The 20,859-nt window shown below is 36.4% G+C and overlaps 1 protein-coding gene across 4 annotated transcripts in view; it reads right to left on the bottom strand.

Annotated features, from left to right (window-relative positions):
- Positions 1–20,859, bottom strand: part of ARID4B (AT-rich interaction domain 4B) — a 420,630-nt gene that overhangs the window by 343,778 nt on the left and 55,993 nt on the right. For all 4 annotated transcript variants that reach the window (XM_072409207.1, XM_072409204.1, XM_072409206.1 and 1 more), the window contains exon 3: positions 9,485–9,595. In XM_072409207.1, coding sequence (XP_072265308.1) covers positions 9,485–9,595 — 111 coding nt within the window. The remainder of the gene's footprint in view (positions 1–9,484; positions 9,596–20,859) is intronic.

The following is a 20,859-nucleotide window of genomic DNA, read 5'->3' as shown; positions in this document are numbered from 1 at the left end:
TGCTGCTGCCATCTCCACACTATGTCACCTTGCCGCTCTGTGGTCTCCTGATGCTGCTGCTGCTATCTCCACACTATGCCACCTTGCCACTCTGTGGCCTCCGCCTGATGCTGCTAGTGCCATCTCCCCACTATGTCACCTTGCCACTCTGTGGTCTCCTGATGCTGCCCCCACCTCCACACTATGTCCTTGTGCCACTCTGTGGCCTCCTGATGCTGCCGACACCTCCACACTTTGTCCTTGTGCCACTCTGTGGCCTTCTGATGCTGACGCCAACTCCACACTATGTCATTGTGCCACTCTGTGGCCTCCTGATGCTGCCGCCAACTCCACACTATGTCATTGTGCCACTCTGTGACCTACTCATGCTGCTGCCACTACCTCCAGACTCTTTCATTGTGCCACTCTGTGGTCTCCGCCTGATGCTGCTGCTGATGCCAACTCCACACTCTGTTATTGTGCCACTCTGTGGCCTTCTGATGCTGCTGCCACCTCCACACTATGTCCCTGTGCCACTCTGTGGCCTCCTGATGCTGATACCAACTCCACACCATGTCATTGTGCCACTCTGTGGCCTCCTGATGCTGCTGCCACCTCCAGACTCTGTCATTGGGCCACTCTGTGGTTTCCTCACGCTGCTTCCACCCTCCCCACTCCATGACTGGGCCACTATTTTGCCTTTTTGACCTGGATAACATCACTATTTATTTGACCCTTCTTCTGATCTGTCAGAAGGAAGGAAAAAAGAGACAAACAACAGATCCTGTCTGTGTAGCAGCAGTAAGGCCTGTATGGTCCCATCAGAACTGGCTTATGATTTGGTAGCCAAAAGCAGGAGTGGGTACAAAACACAGAAGACATGCAAATATTCTATTCACATGTCACCTCTGTTTTGGATTCACTCCTGTTTTTTTGGCATTAGGAATACTGATGGATTATTGAGCAAATGCCGACCCAGTGAAGGCATATGCTCCACAGACAGGATCCGTTTTTTGTGGGTTATTGTTCTGATGGATCAGAGGAAGGGCAAAATAATCAGTGACGTCAACACAAACTTAGTGCTGACACCCTCTCTTCTCTTTGTCGGGGGGGGGCTCTACTTGTATAAGCAGTTAATAGAACAGGTTCTGTAGACATCTATGTGGAATCAGCTGACAAGGGTGTAAAAGGAGTGCGCTTCTTCTTGACGCTAACATGAACCTGTAAGGCTGAGTTCATACTTGCGTTATTTGATCAGTTTTGGCCCCATGACTGCTCAAATAAGGGAAGTGTGCAGTGATTCTAATAGCAACACCTGTCATCTGCATGTCATACTGACTGACTGAGTATTATTTCACTACCACAGCAGACTCCATATGCGTGTTACTGCAAGGCACAGTGTTCTACACCCTTATCAAGGCTCTCTGCAGGCCGGAAATAGACATTTTTTAACGCGATTCGCCGTGAATAAATTTGAATAGAAGCAAATCTTTTCAACATCTCTAGTATTTACCAAAAAGCCTTACACTGTATTTTTTTTTTATATTTTAATACATTTTGTAAGGGAACCATAATACAACATTATCACAATAAGGTAATTGTACAAAGTTCAGCGGTATACCAGCAGTTGCAAACAATGGGATCGTTGATACAACATAGTATGGCGGGTGCGGGATTTTAAACAAAGATCAGTTACATTGTGTGTCTAGTTTATAACATAGTATTAACTTGAACATACTATGGTTTGTTTATTGTTTTTAGGAGATAGAAAAGAGAAAAGAGGGAGTCAAACATATCTCTATTAAACAGGGGAACAAAATGAAAACATTAACCAGAAGTGTTAATATCGTTGACGATTAGCATATAATTAGAAGATTATTTTCTAAAAGCCTATAGGCATACCATGCTGCCTATTAAAAAGTGGAAAAGATTCCCCTTCTTGTGTCCACTGGCAATGAAGCTATATATGATTCCCATACCTAAAAAAAATCCCTGGACACGCGATTCACACAGTATTCTTTATGATCAACCCTCAAATTTTACACCTATTCATAGGGTACACATTTCTACACATATTTTTTGGGGATAATCAGAAATTAAACCACAAAGTGCGTCACTACTTGCTGAATAGGTAAAGGAAATGCCTTTACATTTTATTGCCTGCAGCATATTTTTACTATATGCTACAATAGTTTCTTAAGCCAAAAATCTGTACCTTACACACTAAGGCAGGGGTGTCAAACTCTGGCCCTCAAGGTCCTTTTTTTTGGTCTGAAAATGAACTACATCTGGCCCGCCCACCCGCTCGCGTTACCACCTTACATCATCATTTTCAATACATGCAATACATTATTCTGTCAGACAAATTTGTGATGTGAGAGGATGAACAACACACAGCCTGCATAGATAGATAGAAATTAGTCTTTTCAACCCATAGTGTGTGTAGAGGGGTTTGTTTTTGTTAGTTATGGATGAAGTAGTAAACTTCCTCAATTTTTTCAATAAATTTTAAGTTTGGCCTCCGACTTGGTTTAAGTTTTTAATTTCAGCCCTCTGTGTATTTGGGTTTGACACCCTTGCACTAAGGGGTGTATTTAAATAAAAAAAGTGAATTTGAGTTTCAGCACACCTCCTCTAGTGAAACTGGATCTCTAGCAAAAAATGTGTTCTGAATGTCAGAATGATTGCTTTTTGAATAGACCCCTAGGACAAAGCTGCACAAAAACCATTCTTATAAAGTGAGTTTCCCAGAGAATATAAACAGGCCTATTAACAATATTTTTGTTTGATTTAAAAGATTAAATGGAGAGGAAAGAAAGCGGCTTTTTATGACATGATTTAAAAGTCTCAAGAACTAGTTAAGAAATATAATTCAGTAGATAAAACTAAATTTGCTAAATTTGCTATTTGGTAAATTTGCTATTGGATGTTCAGGAATTTTGTACTCATTGTTTTTGTGTCAATGTTTGACCCAATTGTTTTGGATCTACCATACTGATTTGACTCCATTAAAGTAATGTAAAGGGGCATTGAGAATTGATGTTCTATGTATGAAATGTCAATTATATATAAAAAATTTTTATATAAATGATTTGGAGATGACCTAAGTTGTTCAAATATTGGGGAGACGATATGTATGTATATATATATATTTTCATATTGCATTATATCCCTACTCATTAACTTGTCTTAACTTTGTGACAAATCTCCTGTTATCCTCTATAAATTTGAAAAACTAAAAGTAGGTAGCTTTTCTTTGCTTGTAGGGAAATTGATTCAGTATTGATTTTACTAGTAACCAATAACAGTCAATAGTTCAACTTTTTTAAAACTTAGGATGTGTGGAAAGTCATGTTCACTCTTTTTTTAACTGCAACTATGTATGTGATAATTCTAATTTCTGTATACGTTGGTGATGTAGAGAAGAATGTCAAATTTATTAAAAGGGTCAGGAAACAATAAATTAAAATTGATTACAAGGAACTTGGAGATAACCCTAAATTTACAACCTATAAAGGAAGCATTTTCTCTATGGTAGGACAGAAATATATTTTAAAATATCTTGTAGATAGTGAAAGTTAGACATCACAGTTACATGGACAAAGTCTAGTCAAATGAACCAGAGACTAGTAAAAGCAACCCGATCCAATAAATATTATGGACTGATAATAAAGCTAAGAAGAACAAGGGGAAAAAAAGAAAAAAGTAAAAAGGGAGTTTTGGCTCTTCTCAAAATCTTATCTGTGAAGATGTTCCTGATCATGTTTTCTGTATGGAGAAGAAAACCAACATATAAGACCAAGAGATTCTCTGCAAGAGAAGAAAACCAGGGATTAATCCAGTTTGGTAGTGAAAGGTGTGGCTCCACACCCTAATCTTACAGATGGGATTTTACTGCTCTCACAAGAATAAAATGTTTAAAAACATATCACCTTCCATAGATACATCTCATATACTGATGAGGTTTCTGATTTACATTACTTTTTATGTCTTGAATTCCTAGGTATTTGTTGTTTTGATTACTAAACAGATTCTATTTTCCACGATTCTCTACCATTTTATGAAAATTTTACCATTTTATCAAAAAAGCAGCAAGATTAATTGGGACATTTAAGGGCACATGCTCTGGATAAATGTACCAAGTATATATTTTTTTCAAAAATCTAGCTTGTTTTAGAGTTGCAGACTTAAGTTATTGGCTTTCACAACACAAAGTTTTATGGGTTGTACTACCGGCTGGTGACATTGGATGACTTGAGGTGCAGAATCTAAGTGACCCCCTGGTTTTCACCAGAGCACCCTTTAAGAAAAGATGGGCTGGTAACTGCAGCGGCCACAGGACTACTTTGCTGCAAGGAGGTCATCAGGTCATGGACCCCAGACTCTTCCCACCTGGGGTGACAGGGATCAGAAGGCATTAGTGTAGGATTTGCTATCAGGCAGGTACACAGAAAGTCAAGGCTAGGTAGTTAAAAGGCTTGGATCGGGGCAGTGGGTAAACAAGGCAAGGTCATGGAAGGCGATGATTATAGGCAGATGTCCTGTGACTCTTTTTAAACTTGGTATCATTGATTTAGTTTCCTTTAACATTGGTCTTTAACAGTAATAATATGCCCCCTTAAATTGAGGTCAGTAATGAAGCACCCCCTTACATTGTGGAGTATTTACATCAAATCTGACTAATAAGGTAAGTCATAGGATAAGCAATATGGCCAAAAAATAGTAAAAAGAAATAAGAAGTTTGTCATCCTCATCTTTAAAACAGACCTTTATTTCACATTGCATATTATTACATAGAAATCAGACACAATTTAATAATGTTACTAATACTTTTAACTAATGAAAAGGGGTGATTCAGTACTTGTATACTATAAAAATAAATATAGGTTGCCTCTTTTCCTAGGCTTTAACTTTTACATCTACCATCTTTAGCTGTGGCTCATCCTGGGGTCTCAGGCAACCAGCTTCTCACAAAAAAACAAACATTTGCACATTTCTCACAGCTGGCAAAATATACAATAGAATCTGTATTAGCATATTACTCTCCTGGGCGGTACCACCCTCCTGGGCAGTAGAAAAAAGATGCTAAAAGCGGTAACCCCAAATCACACTGGGTAGATAAACCTATTAGAAACAATTATAAATCGCTACTTACCTGATCCGCGGCGTCCCGCGGCGTCTTTCTCTGAGATGTCCGTCTTCCTTCTTCCTCTGCACTCGATGAGTCACCGGAAAATTCCCGGTGACGTAGGTGCATGCGGACGTTGCCGGCGGGGCGGGAAAATCAAATTTATTTGTAATGCATTCAATATAAAATAACTATATATTTACTATATATATACTATATATATATATATACTATATAACTATATATATATATACTATATATACTATAACTATATTGAATGCAATACAATGGATTTATATGTGTAAAAGCAGTACATTGTCTTTCATGAACATTTATTTTACAGTATAATGTATTAGTATGAGTATATTATTATTAATAATATTTTTTTTTTTCAAATTCATTTAATTTATTATTTTGATATGATTTTGTGTTTCAAACTTTATTATACTCATACTATTATATCATACTGTAAAATACATTTTCGTGAAAAACAATGTACCGCTTTTAGACATATAAAACTGGACAGAAATGAATCGCCCAGGAGGTTAAAAGTGTTAATGTGGGTAAACTATTACTTACAGTTAGGTCCATAAATATTTGGACAGAGACAACTTTTTTCTAATTTTGGTTCTGTACATTACCACAAATTATGTTAAAAGAAACAACTCAGATGCAGTTGAACTGTGAACTTTCAGCTTTAATTCAGTGGGTTGAACAAAAAGATTACATAAAAATGTGAGGAACTAAATCCTTTTTTTTACACAATCACTTCATTTCAGGGGCAAAAGTAATTGGACAATTGACTCAAAGGCTATTTCTTGGGCTGGTGTGGGCAATTCCTTTGTTATGTCATTATCAATTAAGCAGATAAAAGGCCTGGAGTTGATTTGAGGGGAGCGGGGTGCTTGTATGTGGAAGATTTTGCTGTGAACAGACAACATGCGGTCAAAGGAGCTCTCCATGCAGGTGAAACAAGCCATACTTAAGCTGCAAAAACAGAAAAAAAACGATCTGAGAAATTCCTACAATATTAGGAGTGGTAAAATCTACAGTTTGGTACATCATGAGAATTAAGCAAAGCACTGGTGAACTCCTGGATCTGGACGTCCACGGAAGACAACAGTGGTGGATGATTGCAGAATAATTTCCATGCTGAAGAGAAACCCCTTCACAACAGCCAACCAAAGTGAACAACACTCTCCAGGAAAAAAGCATATCAATATCCAAGTCTACCATAAAGAGAAGACTGCATGACAGTAAATAGAGAGGGTGCACTGCAAGGTGCAAGCCACTCATAAGCCTCAAGAATAGAAAGGCTAGATTGGACTTTTGCTCAAAAACATCTAAAAAAGCCAGCATAGTTCTTGAAAAACATTCTTTGGACAGATGAAACCAAGATCAACCTTTACCAGAACGATGGCAAAAAAAAAGTATGGAGAAGGTGTGGAACAGCTAATGATCCAAAGCATACCACATCATCTGTAAAACATGGCGGAGGCAGTATGATGGCTTGGTCGTACATAGCTGCCAGTGGCACTGGGACACTAGAGTTTATCGATGATGTGACACAGGACAGAGACAGTAGAATAAATTCTGAGGTGTTCAGAGACAAAGTGTCTGCTCAAATCTAGCTAAGTGCAGTCACATTGATTGGGAGGCGTTTCATAATACAGATGGAGAATGACCCAAAACATACAGCCAAAGCAACCCAGGATTTTATTAAAGCAAATAAGTGGAATATTCTTGAATGGCCAAGTCAGTCACCTGATCTGAACCCAATTGAGCATGCATTTCACTTGTTGAAGACTAAACTTCGGACAGAAAGGCCCACAAACAAACAGCAACTGAAAGCTGCTGCAGTAAAGTCCTAGCAGAGCATTAAAAAGGAGGAAACCCAGCATCTGGTGATGTCCATGAGTTCAAGACTTCAGGCTGTCATTGCCAGCAAAGGGTTTTCAATTTCAAGTAATAGAAATGAACATTTTATTTTCAGCTTTTAATTTGTCCAATTACTTTTGAGCCCCTGCAATGAACTGATTGTGGTAAAGAAAAGGCTTTAGTTCCTCAAATTTTTATGCAATGTTTTTGTTCAACCCACTGAATTAAAGCTGAAAGTCTGCAGTTCAACTGCATCTGGGTTGTTTCTGTTTCCTTTAAAATTATTTGTGGTAATGTACAGAACTAAAATTAGATACAAAATGTCTCTGTCCAAATATGTTTTGGACCTAACTGTATAAGACACAGGATTTTATGGTACTTAAAGATTTATATCAATAACTGTGAAAATTAACCTGACATAACTCCCTACATGATGGAATTACCAACATTCCTTGATGTTCAAGTCAAGACCTCTCGTGTCCTTGATAAACCCAATCTTGACCCACTCTCTTGGAAACCCAAATCCAGTCTTTTCTTTTAATTATCCTCAAATCCTCACATACAAACTTTTGTTGATGTAGTGACCAAAGACATCTTGGAAACCAATTTAGACCTTAAACATTCTCAATCCAATTTCACTGCTCAACAGGCCAAAGCCATCCAGAGCCTCAACAACAACAAATCAAACAATCAGATAAAGAGGGGAATGTGGTTTTTCTTTACACACTATACTACAAATCCATCTGTTACAAAATTTTAGATAAGTGTGAATCAACCAATATCACATGAAATCTCCAATCAATTCAAAGATGAATTTTTAAAAATTGTAAGCAACGCCTATAATTCAGGTACTATAAATGAAGCCACCAAAAACTTCCTGCTAATCAAACATCCTACTCAATTTGTAGACCCTTGGTGACAGAACTTCCATCTTACCTGAAAAACACTATATAATAACTCAAACTAACCAATGATTTGAAAGTCCCTGCCAATAATATACTGGTTGCCATTGATATTGAGGCACTTTACAGCAGCATACCTCATGGGAAAGGTGTTCAGTCAGTTTTCGCTCTAAAATATTTTGCTCATTTAACAACAACATAGGTTGAGTTTATTATTTCTTTATTACAATTTATCCTTACCTGCAATATCGTCATCTTTGACAATCAAATGTATTTACAAACACAGAGCGTCGCGATGGGGACTAAATGTGCCCCTTCGTATGCAAATATCTATCTAGAAAAATGGGAAAAAGAACTTTTCTGAACTTATTCAAATCCCATCAATTTTTTTCATGTGGAAGCAATATATATTGAAAATTAAATTCTGTGGACTGATTCAATCACTGCTCTAAAAGATTTTTTTCAACTGTTACAAGTTCTCTATGCAATTTAACATTACCAGCATACCTTTTCTTGATTTGTGCTTATGCATAAATCCTGAACTGACCATCTCCTGTACACTTTTCTGGAAAAAAACACCAGGCAATACTATCCTCCATGTTAGCAGCTTTCATCCTAAATCTGTCATACCTGGTATACTGTATACTCAGTGTCTAAGGCTCAAGAGAAACTGTACAACTTTGGGTGACTTTAATAAATAAGCTAAACCTCTACAAGAAAAACAAAAAGGCTATCTTAGAAACTTCCATGACCAACATAAAACTTTTTGCCAAAAACATTGAAACATCTTACGTTCAGACCTAGCAAATTAAGAAATGTATTAATAATACTCCAGAGATTGTGTACAAAAAGCTCCATTAGTCAAAGATAAACTAGTTAGAAGTCATTTTTGCCCAGAAAATACCTCAACAAGACACTCTACTAGAGGAACTTACCAATGTGACCATTGTCCGAAATGTAAATTGATAAAGAAAGCTCAATGCACCCTGTTACCCAATGGAAAAGTTCACCATCCTAAACATTTTATCGATTGAAAAATAAAAGGAATTTATCCTTTATCCTATCAGCCAGTGGCTCTGCTTTTTAAAAAAGAACAGCACTCCAGCCCACCATTCTACAACATTACAAGATAACATTTGTTTTTCAACTACTATTAAGCCCTTTTCATCCAGTAACTCTACTTGATAAACCATTTACTGTGCCCTATAAGTATCTAACTCCCTTTTACCTCTAAACACCATTCCTAAGTAATTTTTCAATATATATTAGATACTTTTTAATTCACCACATATCTTAGTATTTAGGAAATTTTTTAGGGAACATTTTTGTTTTTTTGCTTATGGTACAGCTCGGCGCCTACCCCTTTGTTATTGGCTTGACTGTTATTGAGTACAGTAAGTATAAATATATATATATATATATATACTTACTGTACTCAATAACAGTCAATATATATATATATATGACATCTGCCCTTATTAGCCCTTAAAATTCTTTGCAACATATTACTTAAATGATTAGAGCCTGAAGCAAAGCCATTGATCATCTTGGATGTAACATCATTGATACAATAAAGTAAACATTATTTGTGGCCTACCTTAACTTTGACCAGCCTTTTTGTGGACTTTATCTTGGCTTCGCAAAAAGCACCTCTGTATTTAGCACTTACATCAGTACCAACCGACAGGAAAGGGGGCTCATCTAAGGACTGATAAATAAAATTAAAAAAAAATTAATACATTTTAAAAATAATGTAAATAGCCTTCAATAGTTTTGAATAAAAACAATAAATGTTGTAGTGTGTATGAAATACCATGCAAACACACAGTGCATTACCCTTATAAGGTGGGTATTATATTTGAAGTACAGTTTTAAACACTACAATATAAGAAAAAAATTAATTCAGACTGGGTTAAAATGGTAAACTAAAATAAAGTGATAGCTCTTACCTACCGCATATTGAAATGTTAAAACTAATGGGTTTTATGAGTTTGAGAAACATCTCACAGGTAGAGAATATTAATTTATTTCCCTGTCACTTTGTCACAAAGTTCATCGAGAGAAGTTCGAATCCCTCTACATTTTTTGTTTCAATCTCTATGAATAATTACACATTCTGTCACCTAGTGGACAGTCATCAGACTTGCACAGACGTCACAACAGTAAATGCTATTTATTCTAGGTAATTCATTGACAAATTTAGGTTAATTTTACAAATGAATAGTTTTAATTATTTAAATATACTCCAAAGTTTTGGTTAAAATAATATGCATATTTGTATATGAGGTCAATAAAATGAACTCACAATTCCAATAAAAAATAAGAAAAAAGTTTTAAATACAATTACAAAAGCTTTATACTAATTACACATCAATTTGTTGATTCACTGAGCAGTAGTAGATGTATGTAAAGTAATGTAAATTACAAATATACATAGGATGAGCTACCCTATTTGAGTGAATGAGGTGAAGCACTGCAGGCTTCAGCTAAATCATGTTTTCTTGCATGTAATAGGACATAATGAACTTTTAATACATTCAATAGGCTAAAATTAATTATCCACTGTTGAGTAACAATTCAACTTGCTAAGTAAATAGCATAAATTATATTAGTAAATCAACCCCACAAACTAGTTCAAGCATTTCCACTTGTCTAGGGACACCCTGAGTGCTAGAGTGCTACAGTAAAATGGAAATCGTCACCTCCTTAAATTACCTCTTTCAGATTTCAACATTAGGTTGTAGACATCATGTAAACTGGACTGTGATATTTTATTGGGTAATAAAACAGATGACTAGCATGTTAATATGCATGAATCCAACACACTGGTAATTTGGTAAGGCAGAACTTTGATTTTAGAACTCAGAACTGATTTATACAAAAACTCCTCAACTTTATCCCCCCAAAAAATGTCTATAAAATAATAAACAAACATGTAGAGAAGAATCTCTGAAGAGCTACAGTATTGAAGAGCTCCAATATTTGTATCTGAAAAAGCATATTAACAGAACACCATAAAATAGAAGCATACTTAAGGACCACTCTGTCCAGGTAAAATACTATGTATGGCTCAAATTGCTTGGATATCTAAAATCTTGCAGGTTGAGATTATGAGCACTTGAAAAGCTGCTTGTATGTGATGGAACATTGTTCTATGGAAGTAAAGGGGTATGGGGGGAGTGCTTACAAAACTAAAGAGAGATATCCCCTAACGGTACAATGACTTGCAAAGCAATTTCAGTCTACATATTGGGCCTGATTTATGAAAGCTATCAAAGGCTGGAAAGGATACACTTTCATCAGTGAAGCTAGGTGGTGTATACAACCTACAATGGGTTCGGTCCAGGATTGAAAACATTTGCTAACAAACTTTTAGGAAATCCATTCATGGTTTGCTGGATCACCCAGCTCCACTGATTAAAATGTATTCTCCCCATCCTTGGAGAGCCTTAATAAATCAAACCCACTGTCTACAGGAATGTGTGGACTAATGAATAAAATGCCTACTTACTAACTCTTACCAGCCTTTTTATATGAGTGGTGATATGACTACTATCAGTATCAGGTTTAAAACTATAGTAGAATTAAAACAGGAAAATAGGCATCTTGGAGATTGAGGAAGCCCATTCAACCTTCCAGATGGACTATAAGTATCACTGAATTCAAAGATTACATGCATGTTTTCCACAATGATCTTGTTCAGCTTTTTGAGATGTAGGACTGGTCTCCAGCCATCTAAATTATTTTTCCCCAAAAATATATTTTGTATATATATATATATATATATTATATAACAATCTAGATAAAATAAAACCAGTATTTTTTCTACACATTGATCTAGGAAGTTCCTGACATTTTGGGCCTGATTTATTAAAGCTCTCCACGGCTAGAGAGGATTCACTTTCGTCAGTAAAGCTGGGTGATCCATCAAACCCGGAATAGATTTCTTTAAAGTAATCTGCTATTTGCTAGCAAATGTTTTGAATCCTGGACCAGATCCTTTCCAGGTTTGCTGGATCGCCCAGCTTCACTGATGAAAGTGTATTCTCTCCAGGCTTGGACAGCTTTAAAAAAAAGGCCCATGTCCTTTTAATATCGTGGAGAGGATCCACTGATCCAAACAAATGGACTTATTTATGATGTGAATGCTTCTAGATTTGCCATACGCATAAATGCTCTGGCAGCTCGGACATATAACTGCAGCAGGAATATGCTTATTAGCTTGGTCCCAGAATGCACAGTATTGATAAATAAACAGCAAAGAAAAATTGCCAATTTAGGTGATTAGTCTTCAGCAGATCTGTTAAGCACAGCCATTGGACAGTAGTATGTTGATGTGCAAAGCAATCAGTTAGGGCACAGCTGTGCACCGTTCTGCGTGTATTACACATATACACTCCATTACAGTTAGTTTGATTCCTATGTGCTTTTTTAGTAAGTGCAATTATATGATGTTACATTATTATATCTTTTAGTTTTCCCTATTTTTTTGCTTGCTTTAGTTCTTGTTTTATTCATGTTTTTTTTTATTAGTTACAACATTTCAACCTATTTAAAATCTAAACATATTTGTTACACTGGTCAACAAACATTTTCTTGCCAAGCAGAATAACCTCCTGGGCGGTTTATTTCGGTCCTGTTTAAAATGTCTAAAAGCAGTACATTTTTCATGGAAATTTATTTTACAGTATAATATAAGAGTATGAGTAACAAAGTTTGAAACACAAAATCATGTCAAAATAATAAATTTAAAAAAAATATAATTTTTTAAATTTAAAAAAACTTAAATAATCTACTCAAATTATATATATTATACTGTAAAATAAATTTTAATTAAAAACAATGTACTGCTTTTACACATATAAATCCACTGTATTGCATTTATTACAGTTATTTTGTATTGAATGCAATACAAATAGATTTAAATTTCCCACCCTGCCCCGAAAAGAACATCCGCATGCACCAACGTCACTGGGAACTCCCCGGTGACTCATCGGGCACAGGGGACACCGGCGGATCAGGTAAGCGCTTTATTTACTATTTTTTTTCCATGGGGTTACAGCTTCCAGCATCTTTTTTCCACCCCGAGTCACACTCGGGGTTACCGCTGGGGTGGTTAGTCATTTTAGGTTATGTTTGATGCACAAATTCCAAATATGGTATTGGTTTTGCTAGATTGGCCCTAATATTTGAAATAATAACCTCAATAATAACCTCATAGAAAACTAATGAAACATGAAAATTAAGCAAAATTAAACTAACGATGCCTGTATTCAGTATATTTACAGAACTAATCACGAACAAGTCATTGAAAAACTCAGTTTGTATGATTACCTTTTATGCTGATCGTCAAGACAATCATGTTGAAGGCTCCAGCAGTAGGGATGAGCGAGCGAGTTTTTAAAAACCTTCATTCAAAACTTCTAGTGCTCTCTGATTGGATGAGGTTTTGAATGGGGAGACTTGTCCCCATTTAACCTCTAGTGCCGGGGATCGCACACAGGATTCCCAAGGCTGCATGAATCAATAGAACCCTGAGAATCCACTGCGATCCCGGGGCACTAGAGGTTAATCACCAAAATTTTGCAGACCCATTGGAAGTTTTAGGAAATTTTCGAGAGAATGCCAGAGTCTCAGAGTTTGTAATTTCTTGTGCCATTCATTATTGTTTACTTAATCTATTGCAGCACTTTTTTTGTATTTAAATAATGGTTTCTATTGGTTAGCAATTCTTCAACCTGTTTTTTATATTTCTGTATTCATAATCATTAGTAATATTTTATTGTTATTTTTAATTATTATTTATTGTTTGGGCAAGTGAAATTTTTGTATGTTTGGAATGGTAGACAAGAAGAAATTGACCAAAAATGACCCCGTTCTTGCCTTTATATCCCATTCTAGGAGTAGTATTGTCACATATGGGTATTTTGTATTTGAATGAATTATGTATGTATGTATTTGAAAATAAGAATAATTTCCTTCATGTTTTTTCTGGACATTTGCTGAATAAGCTGTGGTTTTTATTTGACATACTTCATTCATGTTGTTTACTGCCTCTATTCTACAGAAATCCTCAGTTCATTTGTTGGTGTTATAGGTTTGTTCTTATTGTACTGTGCCTTAAAGTTGTTGTGCTGGCTAATCTTGGCCCTATCATATATGCAGCTTTCCCTATGCTCCTATTGTGGCTATTCACCTTTCTTTCATACTTTGTTTTCCATGTTCACTCACACACAACACAACACAACACAACTCACACACAACAACCACTTGCAGATGGTGATGGAAGGAGGTCCAGGTAGACATGCTCATAAGCAAGGTCAAGCACTCTTGAAAATGAATATATGTTTTGCTTTTGCCATACTTAGTTTCATTCAATACCAGATTAAATGGATAATTTATATGTTTGCATAAGTCAAGTAGCACCTACAACCTGTGTACAAAATTACCAAGGAAAATTATACTTTTTGCAACATACATTTTATTGCATGATACAGTCTTCCTGTTTATGCAGGTTTTGAATGGTAATGCAGACCTTGGCCCACTATACATTCAATTCCTCCTGTAAAATAGATAGGAGAAGCACATTAAGATGGATTCCTCCTTTACACAGAAGCAGTATCATCCACAAATGTTCAGTTGTAAACTGTGATGCAACATTCCAGAGGTTTCAAAGAGGTTTCCCAGCATACAGATGTTATTGTCCTGTTAAAGAATAGATTTAATTATTAGGGTTTGTTAAGCAGCATGTTAACCCCCTTGGGGGTTCATTTCTATTTGGATTTTTATATCTAAAAGTGGTACATTGTCTTTCATGAAAGTGTAAAATATTAGTATGAGTATTTTAAAGTTTGAAGCACAAAATCATGTCAAAATAATAAATTAAATACATTTAAAAAAAATAAATTTATTAAAAATTTAATTATAAACTTGACATGACATGATTTTGTGATTCAAACTTTATTATACTGATACTAATATATTGTAAAATAAATTTTAAAGAAAGACAGCTTTTAGACAGTACATTGTCTATCTGGACTAGCGATGGCCTGCACGCACCAAAGTCATCGGGAACTCCCAGGGGAACGTCAGTGCACTCGTTGGGAGACAGATCGAAGGAAGAGGACGCGGCCAGACGATGTTATCGGACAGGAAGGACACTGAAAGATGCTGGTGGGATCAGGTAAGTCTTTATTTTTTTAGCTACCTCAACTGTGTGGCTCGGTGTTACCGCTTTCAGCTGTCTTTTTTTACCCCGGGTCACACTTGGGGTTACAGGCTTTGTTGTTGGCAGATAGATGGCGAGGCACTGTATTTTCATGCTTTCCAGTTTATTAGCCAAAAAAGTAAAGGCTGCTTGCTGAGTTAGACTCCCAAGTTTGGTTGAAACCCAAAATTGCTGTGCCAAAATATGCCCTGTAAGTCATACAATCTCTGCACAAATTTATTCACATGCAAAAAAGTTTTGAATGAACTCATCTCTTACACGGTGTCTCTCTGCTGTTGTGTGTGAACTGGTGGTACACTTCTTGCTTGATTTCCCCTGGAATGCCCCAGGCATCTTCATGCTGCATGCACGAGTTGTGCAGGAGACAACATGCCATGATTATGTGGGCAGCTTTCCAGGGTGCATGCAGGAGTTCACCACTAGGTAAGGCCAAGCATTTCAGCAGCTTTTAAGCAGACCTTTGTTGTAGTTAAACTTTGCTTTTGACCACAGGGTTAAAATACTGGTATCATTAGCCACGGAAGCTGTGATCTGTGGACATGGTAATTATAGCAGGGGTTCGCTGAACTCCTGAAAGTTGAATTAAGGGTTCCCTCTTACTACTTAAACGAGAGCTCTCAGTCAGCTACTTAGATGTCTTTAGGAGTTCTCTATTGTTGGTTGTAATACAGTAGGTACAATAGACATTACCTACAAGCCAACCCTCGCGCATTTCCCTGAAGTTAAACTTGCAGAAGAGGTCTGTCTGAAGCAGGATGAAGGCATCATGGCACTATCCTGGGAAATCTGTCTGCACACTCATTATTCACATATGGGCATCACAGACTAATTGCACATTCAGCAAATTTTTTTGCTTCCAGTCCTGAAACCAGATCTCCTGTTCTTTAAGGCCCAAAAGATAGAGAGATGCCAACAATCTGATGATCCCTGGTACAGCAAGGCTTTGTGCTGTTTGGGATGTAACTTGGCCTCTATCAATGTGCACAGATTTTCAAAAATTTGTCGTGAGAAGCACAATTTTGTCTGTATGAAATGCATTATGTCCAGGCAACTACGCTGCATAAATAAGTGTGGGCGACGTAACCTGACAGGACTGCTGCTGGCATCTGCTATAGAAGGCTGCTTTTCATCTTCCAGTAAGAACAGCATAGTGTTTTGGTGTCCAGAACCCACCAAAGCAGCATTGGCAGCTACAACTGTGCTTTCTAACATGACAAAATCATTGTCATCTATAACTTGCATGTGTGCTTCCATCGTTGATAGAATTTTGTGCACAAACTTTCACGAGCACCAGAACCACTATCAGTTCTGTGACCCCTTATAATATATTATTTATTATTATATATTAGATGTTATTATGAAATTTGGTTGTTTTGCAGCTATTTTGTATTTTTACCTTACACCAACAATTTAAGGTTACCTTTTTCCTTTTAACATTGTACTCCCTGAGAAACTGCAGCTCCCCACCCCGGCCTCTGTGCTTAGAGTTATGAGTAGACTTATAGGGATGCAGCAGATACATATGCAGATGACACTGGCCTTCCTCCTGGTAAGAACAACCTGCATGGTATACCTTGTTTGACATTGTTAAGTTTTCTTTTTCGTTTCTCTTTCTCGTTCAACACTACAGCCTGATGTGTGTAATATTTCAGCCCCCTCCCCCAACATGCTAACTTGCATGCATTTGCTAGTCTTATGCAGTGTTGCTTTTATAATTTCATGCATGATTTTTACCTTTTGTTGGTCAATGGCATTACTGAAAGCCTCAATATATGTGCAGGTGCAGTGATCCTAGTAATGACATTGCCCTGTTCGTCCCTTTTCCACAAGTTTCCCACTATCCTTTCTCAATCATCATTGTGCTCCATCATCGTCAAATAGTGGCACTGTCATGTCACCTACTTTTAACAGCTAGTCTGCACTGTGCCGAAAAATCTAAATCACTGGTTCTGCCTTTCACTTCTTTCTACTACTGTGCTTATCTATGTTTGTGAGAAAAGCAAAAATTATCATTATTAAATCATATTTTATTTTTTTTACTTATCAATACAAATGATGGTTTGTTTCCAAGCTAACTATTTCTGGTGTTTAATTTATTTATTTTTTATATTTTACAGAACAACATCAACAGGAGGTAGTTGACTCACTGCAGAATGTTTTCGGGGATGTATTGGTGTCTATAGAGTCCCAAGATTTGTCTATGTGACACAATGAGCCTGATTTATTAAAATTCTCCAAGGCTGGAGAATCCAAGGCTGGACCCAGCAAACCTGGAATACATTTTCTAAAAGTCATTTGCTATTTGTTAACAAATGTTTTTAATCCTGGACCAGATCCATTTCGTTTGTTGTCATTAAAATCTTAAATGTTGAGGCAAACACTAAGGAGGGCCCATTCACAGTTGCTTCCCAATAGAAGACATCCAGCCATTGAGACAGTAAAGGGCTCTCTTCCAGTCTTGATTATGGGAAAAAAAAATCAAAAGTTAACCTGAAGATTTTGTGCACTATATTTAAAAGAAGTAATGCCCTGGGTTGAAGAGGGGACCTCCTTATGGATGCCTTCCTCAGCACTTTGCAATTTGGGCTTGCTGTGTGTGTGTAAGTAAAAAAAAAAAAAAAAACCACTAAGAGACAGCATCCACTAAGAGATAGCAATAGTAAAAAAAAATTGTTCCAATCGTCCTAGTGTCAACCATCATATTTTGAAAACATAGGTGCATTTTTCATCTTAAAAAATCATCTTAAAAAAATGAATAGTGCTTAATAATTAGATGTTAAACAAATTGTCGGATCAGGTATTACCGTTTTGCTAGTTCTTCTTCTCAAAGCAAAAAAGAAAGTTGCTTCCTGAAGAAAAATCAATGACTATTCAAAGGGAACTAAAGTGTTGTAGCTTAGGGTAAATTGGGGTTTGTCTTTTCACTAGGGTACAGCTTTGGCAAAGGATATGTACCCTTTGACTTGGGCCACCCATTCATGTAAAGCTACCCATACATGAAGCTAGTTATACAATAAACTGCTATATAAACTATAATAAACTAAAATTTTTGAAGCTAGGCCTAAAATTTAACTATGCCTAGGCAGGGTGAGATTTTCCTAAAGGAAAGAAACAAATTTAAAGACAATAAATACTTACTTTGGGATGAGGCAGACATGACCTCTAGAGGATGGAACTCAAAGGGGGTAAAGGGGGTGGGGATAGAGAAAACTACATTTATAGTTGTTCTAGTATAACTGCTTGGGGCACAAAATCCTATTTCTAGCTTCCAAGCATCCAAAGCTTGGGCGGTGACACAAAGACTGTGCAGATCCTGGCACTAGGACAAATAATTTTGGATTTTGTTTTTGATAACATTTCATACCTTGACACAGACCATTTAAAAATATTAAGATTTGCCTGTAAAGAACAACTGGAAGCACCACGGCGCAAAGTCGTACCAATTTTTTTGAGGTTCTAGCCACCAACCTAGAAAGAATCTTCGTATGACACTAAAGCATGAATAATAGTGTAATAGAAGCTAGAGACAAATTATGAAATAGCTTTGTCAAACTATTTGGAAAGGGGTGTGATAACGTGTTTCCTTTAGAAATATTGTAAAAAAAGGTGTGTATACACTTGACCTACAAGCAATGTCCTCCTCCATAGTCTGCTCACATGCTGGGCTTTGTGGATCTGGGATGGATGGGGTGATTGGGGCAGGTGAGGCAAGGGCTTTGGAGCCTGATTCCATGGCATAGAATTCTGTTAGATTGAGAAAGCAAAGAGCCACATTTTTAAAGTAGTAATGGGTTTCTTATGTTTCTAAACATACAGTTTATAGTATCTGAAGATAGAACAAATTAGAGTTCTTTGAAAACATAAAAAAATAACATGGGCAGGCGAGCAGGTTTCTACATGCACTTTAGTGGTATCTGTAAGCTCATCTTGGCACCCTGATGGAATAAGGACATCTTTTAAAAAATATCTTAGCTTGAAATGTTTGGTCCTCCTCCTGGGCTGCTCTAGCTGCTTCTTTTTTCTCCACCTGGACTGCCGGATGCAGCTGCCTTCTCTTCCTCCTCCTCCTGTACCTGTTATTTAGTTGCAATTTGGCTGTCACGATGTCAGGTCAAATCTGTGCCAGCAGAGGATATTTTCATCCATTGTAATGCAGTGCTGAAAAATGTTTTGGGGAAATAGCATCCTGACCTGATATTGCTGACATCATCCCAATAATTTTATAAGATGCTGTCCTGTATGTAACGATAGACTCATTGGGATTTCATCATCAGTTTGGTGGCATGTCTAGTTCAAACCAGTTTTTGGACATCTGTATATGTCTTATATAATATATATAGGCTATCAATAAATCCACCAAAGTAGCAGTTACTACCGCAAAACACGCCAGGACCAATATAAAATTTTCTCATTATTCTCATTTGTTTCATGATGTGTTTTTAGGCTGGTGTATTGAAATTCTGCTTTTTTAATACTGTAAATGTTAATGTATAGTTTTTGTGATATTTTGAAACAAAAGCTATTTACAATGTTTTAATTGAGGATATGCCAATAATTACCACATTGGGTTCACCAACTTCTACATGTGAAGTGAGTTTTTTTTTTTTTTTTCTTTTGGGCTAATGTTGTTTTGGGGATATGGCAGGGTTATGATTATATCATAGGGGAGCTCTAATTATGGTTGTGTTCTACAAAATATCCTAATAAAACATATACTGCACAAACACCACAAAATATCAATAATTTTAAAACAAACTATAGAAAAAAGAAGTGTGGCATTTCTTCTGTCACTCTCCGATATAGAAAAAGCATAGATAAATCAGCAATGTAATTTTGCAAAAACAATTTTTCAACTGTTGTATGTACCGTATGTTGGCAAAAAAATATAAACACACATATATAAAAACAAAAATCACCTCAATAAAATATAAGCATTAAAAAGCAGTAAAAAGTCAGAATGGTTCAAACATGAGATAGCAGGTTTCCAATTAAAATTCAAAGCAGGCCCTGGCCTGTATCTTTACTGCAGCAATCTCAGCAACAACAAAAAAACAAACAGTGGCTCTGTTGAGCAACTAACTAACTGTCTCTCTCAAGTGCCTGACTGAGCAAGACATACTTTCAGTCACTTTCAAAATGATATACCAAAATACATTCCATTTTTTCCCATACAAACAGGCAGCTTGAAGACAACATTTTAAATATCACACATAATATTTATTGTAATTCTTATAACAAACATCTTAAAAGCAAATTTACCAACAACAAATTCCATATTTGCAGTAGCAGTAATCCCCAGTGCGACACGCGGGGTCGCTTAAAACTTTCAAAAAGCCCACTTACCTTGCTCTGTTGGCATCCTGCTGGTCCCCACAGGTTCTCGAGCGCCGTTCTTCCTCTTCGATCTTCTCCCAGCGACTGCAGAGAGATTCCCCGGGGGTTCCCGGTGACGTTGGTGCATGCGTCGGTGCTGGCGTGAGGAGCGTTGGGGAATATCAAAAAATTTTGTATTGGATTCAATACAAAATAGCTGTATTGAGTCCAATACAATGAAATCTTGATCTATTTTATATATATATANNATATATATATATATATATATATATATATATAAATATAATATATATATTATACATGCTACTGTACAGTTATAATACGTTTCACTATTTTTTCATTTATTTTACCAGATTTTTTTTATTTAAAGTTTATTATTAAATTTAATAAATATTGGACATATTTCGTTG

Source organism: Pyxicephalus adspersus, chromosome 4 (assembly GCF_032062135.1).
Source record: "Pyxicephalus adspersus chromosome 4, UCB_Pads_2.0, whole genome shotgun sequence".
In the NCBI taxonomy this organism is placed as follows: Eukaryota; Metazoa; Chordata; class Amphibia; order Anura; family Pyxicephalidae; genus Pyxicephalus; species Pyxicephalus adspersus.
The sequence above is the reverse complement of the archived record's forward strand: the minus strand, read 5'-3'. Positions and strand labels throughout refer to the sequence as shown.